This window comes from Aquila chrysaetos, chromosome 4 (genome assembly GCF_900496995.4).
Source record: "Aquila chrysaetos chrysaetos chromosome 4, bAquChr1.4, whole genome shotgun sequence".
NCBI lineage: Eukaryota > Metazoa > Chordata > Aves > Accipitriformes > Accipitridae > Aquila > Aquila chrysaetos.
In genome coordinates, this window is record NC_044007.1 from 22331440 (window position 1) to 22344688 (window position 13249).

The 13249-nt window shown below is 35.6% G+C and overlaps 1 protein-coding gene across 42 annotated transcripts in view; it reads right to left on the minus strand.

Moving 5' to 3' along the window:
• The window catches only part of RIMS2 (regulating synaptic membrane exocytosis 2), a 486153-nt gene that overhangs the window by 377341 nt on the left and 95563 nt on the right, over positions 1-13249 (minus strand). For 37 of the 42 annotated variants that reach the window (XM_030011022.2, XM_030011023.2, XM_030011017.2 and 34 more), the window contains one exon: positions 5654-5665. The exons of the other annotated variants lie outside the window; for them this stretch is intronic. In XM_030011022.2, coding sequence (XP_029866882.1) covers positions 5654-5665 — 12 coding nt within the window. The remainder of the gene's footprint in view (positions 1-5653; positions 5666-13249) is intronic. 42 annotated transcript variants of the gene reach the window in all.

Sequence of the window (13249 nt, forward strand, 5' to 3'; positions counted from 1 at the left end):
GTGCAATTCCAGGTGAGAAAGCTGTAAGGCATTGTGGAGGTACAGACCTGCAACACAGATGGTTTAGAAACAACAGGATTCTTGGTATGGCCCAGGACCTGTTCAGAATGGCAGAGGTAAAATGAGAAAAAATTTCTCTCTTGTTTAACAGTGAAATTTCCACAAAAATGACAGGAAGCATTCTCACCACCTTGGTCTCTCCTGACTGGAATAATAATATTCATTACTCTGGAACATGGTGAAGGAAAACTGGGGAATAGGAAGTTTTAACTGCAATAAGACAAAGGGAGGGAGAATAATGCCCTATGATAATTGCTTTTGATCTTTTCTAATGTAATTTTATATAGAATTGTTTTATGAGACTAATTTGCTAAAAATAACTGCCATTGTCTGAACTGTGTCTAGGAATCTCAAAAATTATTAAACTTTTATTTAATAATTAAAGTTCAAATAAAATTCCAAAGTCAGTCAAGTTATTAGGGAAATTAATCTAGGAAACTATTCAGTAAATACATTTGATTCTGAATTTGCTTAGAGGAGTCTTTGAGATTACTTTATCAAAAAAAGATTCTGCAGGTTCTAAGACTGGTGAAGGTTGAAGACTTGATTTTTAAACACAAGCTATTTGTCTGTGTCTTAAGTATTTCAAAATTTATAACATTACAAAGGTAGAAGACTTAGTCCAAGGGAAGTGTCAAATGTTTTATCTACCTGCACAGGAAATAAAGACAGAACAAGAAGGAAGTTGCCTAGCATTGCTCCTCAGGTTTATCCTTTACAGAATTATAAACAGTTCTGTTGAAGGCTTTTATTTACCTATAGCAGTTTAAAACAGATTCCCTAAAAACAATTTCCTGAACCCACTAAAACAGATGAAAGAACAGAGGAAGTATCAGAACTTCCAAAGGCCAGGTCACTCAATTGCCCATTTCATGTCACTTTAAAACTTGTCACTTGAAAATGAACACTTGAAAAACATGAATTGATGTCTCTAAACCTCATATGTCCATAACTAAACACTCTACATGGATTTTATCAAAGTTTTTAAAAGCCAGATCACAACCAGCAAGAGAAGTGTTTAATTTATTATGCAGAAATAAATCTATGAAAAGAAAATCTATTCTTCCAGTTTGAGTTACAGGTCTGTGTTAGAATCTGTGAGATTAATACTGAGTAGTTCAGTCTTTCCACTTTCTCTGATGGACTCCAGAGCAGGTTCCAGTGCCCTCAGTGCTTTCTCAGGAAACTATTCTTCCTAGCACTGAATGAAGGAGACCCAAGAAAATTAAGATGACTTCCTCTCACTACCAGGAATATAAAGGAATCATGGTTTCTCTGAAGTCCCCTTTCTCCTTCAGCTTTTAAAAAACACGTTTTCTCTATATCATAAACACAGATATACATCATCTTTTTGCTTCAGTTAATTCTGGTTTTATGAGATACAATGAGCAATTGCATCCTAACTTCTGGGATGGAGAAAAAAACCCCCACATTTCACTATCAGCAACAGGCATTGTCTAATCCAGAAAGAGATTTTCCCTCTCTTTCAGACAGGGCAGCACCCTCCTAAACAACATTTGTTGCAAATAATGTTTCCATGTAATTTCATTAAGTTGCATCTAACTTGAACCATAAAAGTGGTCTTTTTAGCTCTGTACCTGAGACAGTTATTAAGCAAAGAATAAGAAAATGAACACTTGAAAAACAAAACATAAAATTATGTATCTAAACCTCAAATGTTCATAACTAAACACTGTACAGGGATTTTAACAAAGTTTTAAAAAGGCAGATCATGACCAGCAAGTGAAGGAACCTAAATCGGAAGGAATTATGTTTTCTCCTGCCAACTGCTTCCAAAAACTTCCTATATTAGGTTGTTTACTCATTTGTTTTCTGCAGAAATATCAGTGATTACTTTAAAGCCACTGCCTCCAAGCAAAAGTAAGTAGTATGTAATTTCATTTAAATTCAAGATAACATTCAGTCAAAATTAAAATACCACTTCTTCATTTCCTACTATTTGCAATGAAGATATGTTTTTACACAAACTGTATTGCACTTCTTAGTTCCTCATCTTTTTAATTGCACCTTACCTGATTTTCAATGATATAGCCATACAATTTCACTACTCTAGCTAATGGTTTTGCTCATTTTAATAAAGTTATTTGGTTAGGAATATAGTTGTCAAAATCTAAGTAAAAGGACGATGGTCCTGTGAATCTTTATTTTTTTAAATAAACTTAATTTCAATCAGCCTTAATTGGCTCTGGTTTCTCATAGAGCATTCCTGTACCTCAATTTTGATTGAATAATAGTGACACAAATGCAGGAAATCCTTTAAAATGTACCTTTGTTAACTTAAACAAAAAAAAAAAAATCCAGAAGATGGAAAAAATTCACTAATCACACTATTTTTCAATTAAAAAATCAACTGTTTCATTCTCAGAGATGATCTTTTTTATAATTGTCGTGGTTTAACCCCAGCCAGTAACTAAGCACCACGCAGGCACTCGCTCACTCCCCCCCACCCAGTGGGATGGGGGAGAAAATTGGGAAAAGAAGTAAAACTCATGGGTTGAGATAAGAACAGTTTAATAGAACAGAAAAGAAGAAACTAATAATGATAATGATAACACTAATAAAATTACAACAGTAAAAATAAAAGGATTGGAATGTACAAATGATGCACAGTGCAATTGCTCACCACCCGCCAATTGACACCCAGTTAGTCCCCCAGCGGCGATCCCCCACCCCCACTCCCCCCAGTTTCTATACTAGATGTGATGTCACATGGTATGGAATACCCTGTTGGCCAGTTTGGGTCAGCTGCCCTGGCTGTGTCCCCTCCCAACTTCTTGTGCCCCTCCCACTTTCTCGCTGGCTGGGCATGAGAAGCTGAAAAATCCTTGACTTTAGACTAAACATTACTTAGCAACAACTGAAAACATTAGTGTTATCAACATTCTTCTCATACTGAACTCAAAACATAGCACTGTACCAGCTACTAGGAAGACAATTAACTCTATCCCAGCTGAAACCAGGACAATAATTTAACATGAATTATTTCTTTCTGGCACATTTGGGTCTCCATTTTTCAAAAGTACTTCTTTATATACTGTGATACCAGACTAATGAAGGACTGGAACATTCATTAGTCATTCCCATGTTCTATGTGGAACAAGGCACAGTGAGCTTTACACTCCGAAGTGGTATTAGTATGTAATATAAGTTCTCTGCCGTGCATGTTTAATGGTACAACTACAGTATTACAACACAGTCAGAATCCATGTCCAGCTCCATTCCCCACCACCATAAATAGCACCAGCAGATTGGTGTATGATCGTCCCAATCATTCAACACCATGTCCTGTCCCAGCTTTTCCCTACAACCTTAATCTTTAGCAAAAGATGAGACAAGATTTCTACAGCGACATACTAAAACGACTTTCTACTCTCTAACTCTTCACAGACCTGATGCTTTGAATACACCTCATTTTCCAAATCCATGTCATTTAATTGGGTCAACATACCACCAGCAATCACCAAGTATCTACAGCTTTATCTAGGAGCACTGTAGATTGAATTTGCCAATCTATGGTTACAAAATACAGAATAGGCCTCTTAAGAAATACTGGAATTCACACCTTCTCTGATATGTTAACACTGGAAAATGAAGGATAACCAGTAATATTAGGGATTCTCTAAGTGGGTTAACCTACCAGTAAATGCTGTATCACACAAAATTAAAAAGTCCTGTTTATATTGAAGTATCTGTTTTGATGGTATCTGCTTACAATAGACCAGGGTTTTTAACCTTACTGTTAGCACTAAAATAGCAAGATGAATACCACTGCTGTCCCTATTTCACAATGTTTGTAGTCAAGAAAAAGTTGACCTAAAATACTTACTGTTCTTTCTGCCTTCATAACTTCTAAAACATCTATTTCAAATCCAGCAGAAACAGATATTACCTAAAGCAACTTGAGGCACCATCATTCTTTATGGAAAACTCTAACTAGTTGATTAGCTAGAAAAATGCCAGTCCTTTCCCTCCTTAACACATGTACATAGTAAAACTAGATAATCGTACAACCTTATTACTGTGATGTCCTTCACTCTTTTTTATTGTCCAAGTGAATTTAGGATTTGATACTGATACAATATAGATGTGTACCTCACAGACATTAGTTGTTGGATTGACTGTGGGAATGCTGTTAGCTTGCAGCAATTACTTATAAGATTATACTGAAAGGGTAAATTCTTCAAGGAGAAAATTGTTCCTTTTATTCATCTACCTTTTGTACTCTACAGCTACTTCTGTATTCTAGGAACTGGTGTTACTTCGCGGCTTCTATGAGTTCACATCCTTTTAATTGTGAAAAACTCTAATGATGTAGGCCAAAAGAAAACCACGTAACCGTCTGACAGACTGGGAGACCAGTGTGTGGCCCACCACAAAGATGGCTTGCCCACTAGTGAAAACACATCCTAAATGGTAACAACAGCAGATGGCTTACAACTTCTGTATGAAGCAAAGTATTTCTGAACCATACATGTGAGTTAAATGTGAGCCTTGACACTGCTATCAGTAAGAAAACATTACATTAATTGTAGCAAAAGACTTTGCTGTGTATACATTCACTAAATGCAGATGAACGCTAAAAAATTTCTTTACTTCATCTAATATAGGAACTTATTTGCCAAGCACTACAGGGCAAGTTGCTTTCGCAATTGCAATTCTTTAGAATACATTAGAGATTCTCATTGAAGAGCAGATTTACTGTAGCTCAGGTATTTTTCTCAATTCTGTTATTTAAAAAAATCACATTTAATTTGGTAAAATATTGAAATATATCCAGGCTTATTCTCAAATTCAGATTTATACTACCTTTTCTAAACATAGCTAAATAAAATCAGATTAAAATATTTACTGTAGGTGTAATATTAGCAAGACAAACACAGTGACAATGACATGCATAACGTCTAACATTATTTCAACATTATGCTCAATACAATATGTGCACTACATTTTAGGAATGCCTACGTACCATTTAATTTAGAAAATAATTTATGTATTAGTGGATAACTCAATGACATTGGTGGTATATTCCTAAATGTTTAGAATAAATATGTTTTCTTAATGTTTACTGGTATCTAATTGTATTGTCATTAAAAATCAAAACCGAACTATCATGCTAAAAAAAAATTACAAGTTAAAATGTTGAGTGCATACGTATCAATGATACAAACATGACCACCACAGGGTGCAAAAATTATTTTGATAACTTTATGCCACTTCGATAAAATTCATTTTTATTTTTGTAAGAGAAACACCTATGAGACAATTACCTATTTAATTTTTTTAAACTGTGCACATATCATATTGCAAAACTAAAGGAAAAGCAGGGGCATGCTCACAAAAGCTGCGAACAGAGAGGAATATCATGCATACTGTTCACAACAACTCACATATTATTAGTAAGTTATCTGAAAAACAGGAAAGCCTTTCATGCCAAACATTGCTTTCATTTTAATGACAGTAACTCCCCTTGCCTTCAGCAGGAATTACACCTGTGTAAATGAAAGCAAATGTAGGCCAGGAGATAAGTCTACCCATAAAATAAAAGAACTTTAGACAGAAAAAAGGCTCTAACCACTTTGTCCTCCTGGAGTTCATGTCCACGAAAGCAAGAAAGAAAGGACAGAAAAAAGACAAAGAAGGAAAGAGTCACTTCCATTTTGAAAGCAAGCAGTAGTATTTGTTAGTAAAATAAACAAACAAATATCAAAGGAATTAATATATATCTTTCTTATTTCCCCTAGTGGTGAAGAAAATCTAGTGAAAAATATGTTATTTTAATAATTTTCTTAGTCCTTTCATGGGTGAAATTGAGAAGATTTTATATATCAAAGAAAATATTTGTACAAAAAAAACTGCACAAAGAAAATTATTTTCATAAAAATAATTTGGGAGTCATGTCCAAATTGCCTTAATAAAACAAATGGGTCTTCTCATAAAAAGGATGCAGAATTTAGGTCTACATGCCTTGGACCCCAGTACTGCAAATGATTAGCATGCATCAACCCTTTGCACTTGCAAAGAGTCCAGTGAAATGAAGAATGTTTATTTACTACAGCCAGATACAGGGTATGCATAATGGCATACCCTGCATGTTAATCACTCAACAGATCTTTAAAATACTAGAGTTTTAAAGCATAAAGAGACAGTTTGTCACAAGTGTTTACTGCATGTCATGTCAGATCTTTATCATTTATACTTTCTTTTTCATACCCATAAATATTAAATACAAATATTCCCATTGATTATTATTTTCCTTGAAGGAATTGTCTTTTTAGCTGTCTAAAATTTAAATGGAATAATACATTAGAAAACAAAAATATTCAAAATGCTTTTAGTCAAAACTATTCCCGTTTTTTGTGAAGGGTGAATGATATTTTTTTCTGGTACCTTAATTTCACATGCCAATACAGAGACTAAATCTAGGCATGCAATTAAGCACTTAGCTGTGTTGGAAATACAACTGCTCACCAAGAAAGGGTGACAACTCATTTTATAGATTTGTTGTTTGGACACCTATATGACATGCAACTTCGTGCTCCTGTGCTCTTACAGAAGTTTTAGGTTCCCCCCAATACTAGAGATACAAACAAACAGGAGAGAATACAACAGAGGCCAACCAAGACAGTCAGGGCACTAAAGCACACAATATACAAGGAGAAGTTGAGGGAGATAGGCTTGTTTAGCCAAAAGAAGGCTGAGGTAGGGAAGGGTGCAGGAAGAGGGGAACTACTTGCATTCCTCAACTACTTAAAGCAAGCTATAGGGAAGACAGATTCTTGTTGAAGATGCACAGCTAATGGACAAAATGCAACAATCAAGGTATTGAATTGCATATAAGAAAGAAACAAAACAAGAGTGGTCAAGCACTGAAAAGGCTGCTCAAAGAGCTTACGGATTCTCCACCCTTGGAGATTTTTACAACTCAGTTGGACAAGATCCTGAAAACCTGGTCTGACTTTGAAGTTAATCCTGCTTGTAGCAGAAGATTGGTCTAGATAACCTCCACAGGTCCAATCTGACCCAACTTACTCTATGATCCTATGTATGGTGGTAAAAGATTAAAGTATTTTCAAAGATGCTATGGGTTTTAGTGGCATTCTCAGTTATACAAATAGCAAATATCATTGAAAGCTATGTAAATCACAGGACTTCTAAGCATTATCACCCTGTGTGAAGAGACACATTTATCTGCACAGCACCAGGTGCTCTGCTACCTTCCTAGCAGGGCTTCCAGTCCTACTGCATAAGAGTGGCAGTAGTGCTCGCAGATATTTTGAATGGAAGAATCTAGTGCCTTGATTTCTCATCCTCACCTCTGAAGAAATATACTCTTCTATGCAAGAGGAGCATAATCCATAAGCAGGTATTTTTAGCACAGAAGCTAAGCAATTTTGAAATTGTAAATGCCTGATTAGGTTGCTTTCTCAGTGAATGTCTTGCAGCTGCAGGAAGGGGTAAGTAACAGCACGGAAGAGCAATTAAGTCAGAATAGTCCAGCTTCTCACTTTAGGGATGTAGACAGCAATTAAACATAAAATTTTAAAACAAAAGAACTTGAGAAAAGAACTTGAGAAACTCCAACAAGACACAGTAGGTGAAATAGCACATGACAAAGATAAAGATTTTAAATACATTAAACCAAAAAGTAAAGGTAGCAAGTTTCACAAAAAAATGGGAAACAGACACAGTGATATTTCAAACTAGAAATTAGGAACATCTTTAAAACAATCAATATTGAATGAAAAATGTAAATATTAAGTAGAAAAGGTTAAAACATACAGATTTTTAAAAGGGGCGACATCCTTAAGAAAGCAAATTTTGAGACGAAAAGTATCTGTATTATTTGATTGTTTTTATCATATAGCTTAGCTTACTGTTCTTCATGCCTAGGCTGACTATTCGTTAGAGCAGGATTGCCTGTTTCTACCACACTCCTTAATGTCTTAATAACTTTTAATGTCTTCAGTTTTAACTTCTGTTTTTCATACCGTGCACTGCACCACTATACCTGAAAATTTAAAACAGACTATAAATAAGGCTTATAATATTTCAAGAAAATTCTTACAAGTTGGGCTATTTCCTTATAACTTTCACTACACAAGACCCATAGTTTGGTCATTTCGTGACAAGTAGTATTATGTGTATTACTCTCCTCAAAGATACACACGGAAGCATGGGACAAAAGGCAATAAATACAAGTTGGAACATGGGAAATTCATTCTAGATATAAGAAAATTTTTCTCCTGTTTTTTAATCATGAGAGAGGTCAAGCACTGGAACAGGTTGCTCAGAGTGGTTGCTGAATCTCCATCCTTGAAGATTCAAAACTCAACTGGGCAAGGCCCTCTGAAAACTCATGTAATTAAACATTCTTTGAGCAAGAGGCTGGATGAGATGACCTCCAGAGGTCCTTTCCAACCCAATTATTCTATGATACTTCTTCTTCACTCATGAACAAAATCTAGCTATATTACCCTTTTTAAATAACTTTCCCCTACGTACAATAGACCTACATATATTTAAACATTGTTTTGTCATTCATATGGATTTCCTTCCCAATTTTATCTCTATTCCAAAAATAATGACTAATATAATTTATCCATTGTCCTGACTACTTTCGTGCTGTTCTAATATAATATTCCAGTCTAGCCAAATTGGAAGTGATAATTATATATAGAAAATTTTACCTATTAATTATTCTAATAATCTTCTGCAAACACACAGATGGTCTGCACCTTTTCATACTATGAATTATGTTCTAATCTATTTTTTTCATTCAGTAGTTTTCACCTAAGATACGAGGACTTTTAAAAGACTTATGAGGAGTAAAACCATAATACACAAGAAGAAATGTGAATTCATGCAAGAAAAGTAAATTCAGATGACAACATAATGGAGTATACATACAATCCAGTAATAGAGATGACTCAGAAATAAAAAAAATTTAAAAGAGAGAAACAAACTCTCACTACAGCACTGATACATATTTTAGAAAGGACAGTTTAAGAGTTTTGAGAGACTTTTTCTAGTACCTACTCTTGCGCCACAAGGTTCTAATGTTAGAAACTATTAGCTTATAAATATTGACTTGGTAATACTGTTCTGTTCCACCACTGTCTCATTTTGCCAAATCTTAATTTGTGTTCAAATCAAGAGTTTCCAAAAACCAAACTTAACTTTAATCACAGAAAAGATAAGACATACTAAATGCATCCTAAGATTGTAAGCAAGGAGAACATACTAACTCACATTTCCTAAAACCCCAGACTATATTAATGAAAATCATGGCTAATCAGTAATTCTCATGTATCATCAGATATTATCAATAGAGAAGTTTCGCTGTCTGTTATCTCAAATTATATTCCAAAGTACAAGCACCACTTAGGCAACAATTAAAATCATATATATGTATTTATAATCTATACACTAAAAGAAGATGAAAGATTTTTCTCAGAAATTAATGGCATAATGAAGAGTCTCAAACACTTCACCATATAAGTGTAAGCTTTCCAACACAAAGCAGTAATCCCAAAAATTGGTGGCTTTGAAAGGGCAGTTAAGACTCCAAATCCTGTCATTCACACTATGATCATAACAGTAATCAAGAGTTGGTTCACACAATCTACCTATGTTGAATAACCTCCAGGACAAAGAGTCTCTTTTCAGAAACAGGCTATGAAATATAAAGATATGTGAAGTTCAAGACAAGCCATCACGCTTTACTAAACACCTAAGACTACCTCCATCCTCTCAGATGCCTCCCGCACATTGCTGTCAAACGTTCTTGAGTTCATAGCAGTACAATGCAAGTAGCGGCATGACTGACCATATGAGAGACATAGTTAGTCATTTCAATAGCAAAGAAATTTAAGAATTTATTTAATTCAGTTCTCAAAGAATTGATGCTAAAAAAGTAACAAATCAGTCTGACTTTGGTGGTATTTGTTCTGTTCCACGTGAAAAAGCAAGTATATTTTAATATCGGTATTATCCTTTTGAAAGAAAATCTGTTAGAAGGTCAATATGGCATATGACTGAGTGAGCCAAAGCCACTCTTCAAGACAGTATTTTTTCACCTTAAGTGCCTAAAATTATCAGCTTGTCTAAAATTATCAGTTCTTCATTGTGTCAGGATCATAATAACCTCTAAGGTTTTTGAAAGCTTTGCAATAGAGTGAAGAGTTCAAACATGCCTAGCCTCTGTTGAAATTGAGACCATCATCTACCATTTAATGAGATTCAAAACAGTTACCAAATGGAATAGTTTCAAATAAATAAAATCAATAACAGAAATAGTTTGTGCAGTTGTCATTTGAAGGGAATGATCATATCCACATAGTTTGTATTAAAATCACAGTGTTCTTTTCAAGAATCAAGAGAACACGAGGTGTCAACACAGACATGCAGATTCTGAATATCAGTTCTGCTAGGCAAGAAAATTTGCAAGAAAAATTTACAGGCTAGAAAGTAGCAACATCTCCTGGTTCAAAATTATAGTTGTGGCAAGGTTTTTACTCTTAGTATTAAATGCAGCAATTTGAAGAAGTGTTTTGCTGGGACAGCACACTATTTCTATACTGTCCAGGCACAAGCAGGCTCAGCAGCTTGGCCAGGGCCAGGAGCAGGGTACAGAGGGTGACACGAGGCAGGCCATGCCCCCATCTACAGGATTGTGTCCCACAGCACACATGCAAGGGAAACAGGGTAGGGCCCAAGACTGTAACTGAGGTCACGCAAAGAATCCAAGTCCCAGCAGGTCTATGGTGATGAGACAGAGCTGAGGCCAGCTAGGAAGCCAAGCCTACAGATTCAGTCAGCGAGGGACCCGGTCAGGCAGTGGCATGGCTCAGGCAGAGACCCAGGCTGAGCGCCTGAGCTGAAAATCAGGTGAGGGGCTGGAGGTCCCAAGAGGAGTCATTGCAGTCCCTTCTCACACAGCTCTTTCCCCAAGGCTGATCCCAGGTTACAGCTGCACCACATCAGAGCTGCCTGTGAGCACAGGCAGCCAAACCCCATTTGGAGGAGTGGGGAATGGTACAAAGGACCATGATGAACTGTAGTCCTGATAAGTTTGGGTATAACTTTTGAAAGAGTAAAGAGGCTCATCACCTCAAATGAAATGGAGCTGATCATTGTTTAGAGATGTCTTAACAATCACAGATGTTCACTATGGCATTAACATCGGTCTCATATAATCAGGACAAGATTTCACGCTGGAAGTCTTTAATATATTTGATAACACAAACTCTATTCTATTCATGGAGAAACTGTGATGTGAAATTCATCCTAGTTGAAGGATAACTTTTACAGCCTCCAGTTGTGAATTTACAACTTCCAAATAAGAGATTGTCTTTGGAATAATTTAGCAGTTGACTTTCATTTCTTTCAGAGATACTTGTACTGAGATTCTCCAGAAAGATGAATACAGTTGTAGGTTATCAGATTTTAGAGGTGTTACATGGACTAAACTGAAAAGAAAAAAAGAAAAAAAACCCACACTTGGTTTAGAGAAATCCTTTCCTCAAGTTTGCAATGTCATGTGTCTTTTCTAGAGAAATGCAGAACCAAACCATATCTCCTAAGGACCAACTTATTTGTATGGGATAGGAAATCATTGGGTTTATCCCAAATCCTAGTGACTTAGAAACCCTGATTGTGACATACTAATTCTTTGGTGCTTGCCAATTGTCAACAGAATGAAATAGATTATGAGTTAGCACTAGCATGCTGAAATTTTGTTTTGTGACTCCATTCGGATGGTCACACTGCAAGTCCTGCAGTGAGAATCATTCAGTGAAGAGAACTTGATGGTTATCTGAAAATCAGACATAGCCCCAGAGAAATAATCAGAATGCAAAGCTTTCACAGAACCAGAGGGAGCTGACAGAAGCTCCCTACTTGCACCTTACGTGTTTCGCTCACAGTTGCTGGGTCCTATAAAACAACTGAAAATCTCTTACTTTTGACGTTCAAAGACAAAGACAGAAGGATGTTTCAGTAGCTGCAAGTGATAGCAGCTTGCCAAACACCCTGAAAGAAGGTATTCAGCATGCATCAAATTAAGTTTTCCAACGAGTATTGTTTCCTTCTTCCACAAGTGAAATGTTGGTTTATTGAACTGGCATTCTGAGCTGTGGAAATTTATATTTACTGCACAAAAAGTTATATCTATCTGGAAGCTGTATTTGTCCAATATTTTAGCATGTAAATCTCTCAGCTGCATAAACCTCATTCTGCTGCCTATTGCCTCATTCATTGTGCATTTCCCTATATAAATCAGTATATAATTTAAAAAAGAATAGTAGGATATTTGTATATGAGTGGTACCTATATTACTAAAAACAATTACTGCTTGCTGTAATGTGATTTATTATTTCAGTTTTAATCAACATGGAGTTTTTCATAAACATAAAAGATAACAGTTCAAGGTCCCTTACTCCCATGAAATTTAAGCCCCCATCCTGGCTGAATACTCCATTCACTAAGATAATAAGCAGTACAGGAGCAGCAGTACCACCATTATCAGTTTTATTTGTTTGATCTAGAAGGAACTCCCACATAGTGATAATTTTTGTACAACCTGAACTGAATTTTAATGCCTGTATTTCAGGCACTGTAACTAAACTGAAAAAGGAATAAATCATTCAATCATTCTAAGAATCCTGATCTAATGCTCAACATTCAACAAATCAACAGTCAAATATTTCCATGCTCTGCTTCTACTCATGACCATGAACCTTATAAGCAGTAGTCCTCCTTGTGACCTTTGAAAGAGAAGTGTTCTTTGCAGTTCAACATCTTCTGAGATGCATGCTGCTAACACTGGTCTGTACTAAACTATTTAGTAGCAGAATCTGGTGTAAATGCCATAAATTTGGCTTGAAACTTGATATTATGAAAAAGATCACAAACAGATCAAACAGCTCCATCAAAGAACACTTCAGACAGTTTAAGAATCACCCTATATAAGGTCCAAAGCAGATATATATAACCTGTCAAAAAATGTCTACAAAGACTGTAGAAAATCTAGCAAAGATAAAACAGGAAGCTATTAGAAGTCATCCTTCAAGAAGCTGAAGTCGTATCCATTAAGGAAAACAGAAAATAATGAATTCTGGTAAATTCTGGTAGACCAAAAATAATTTTCAGGAAATAATGTGTATAGGCT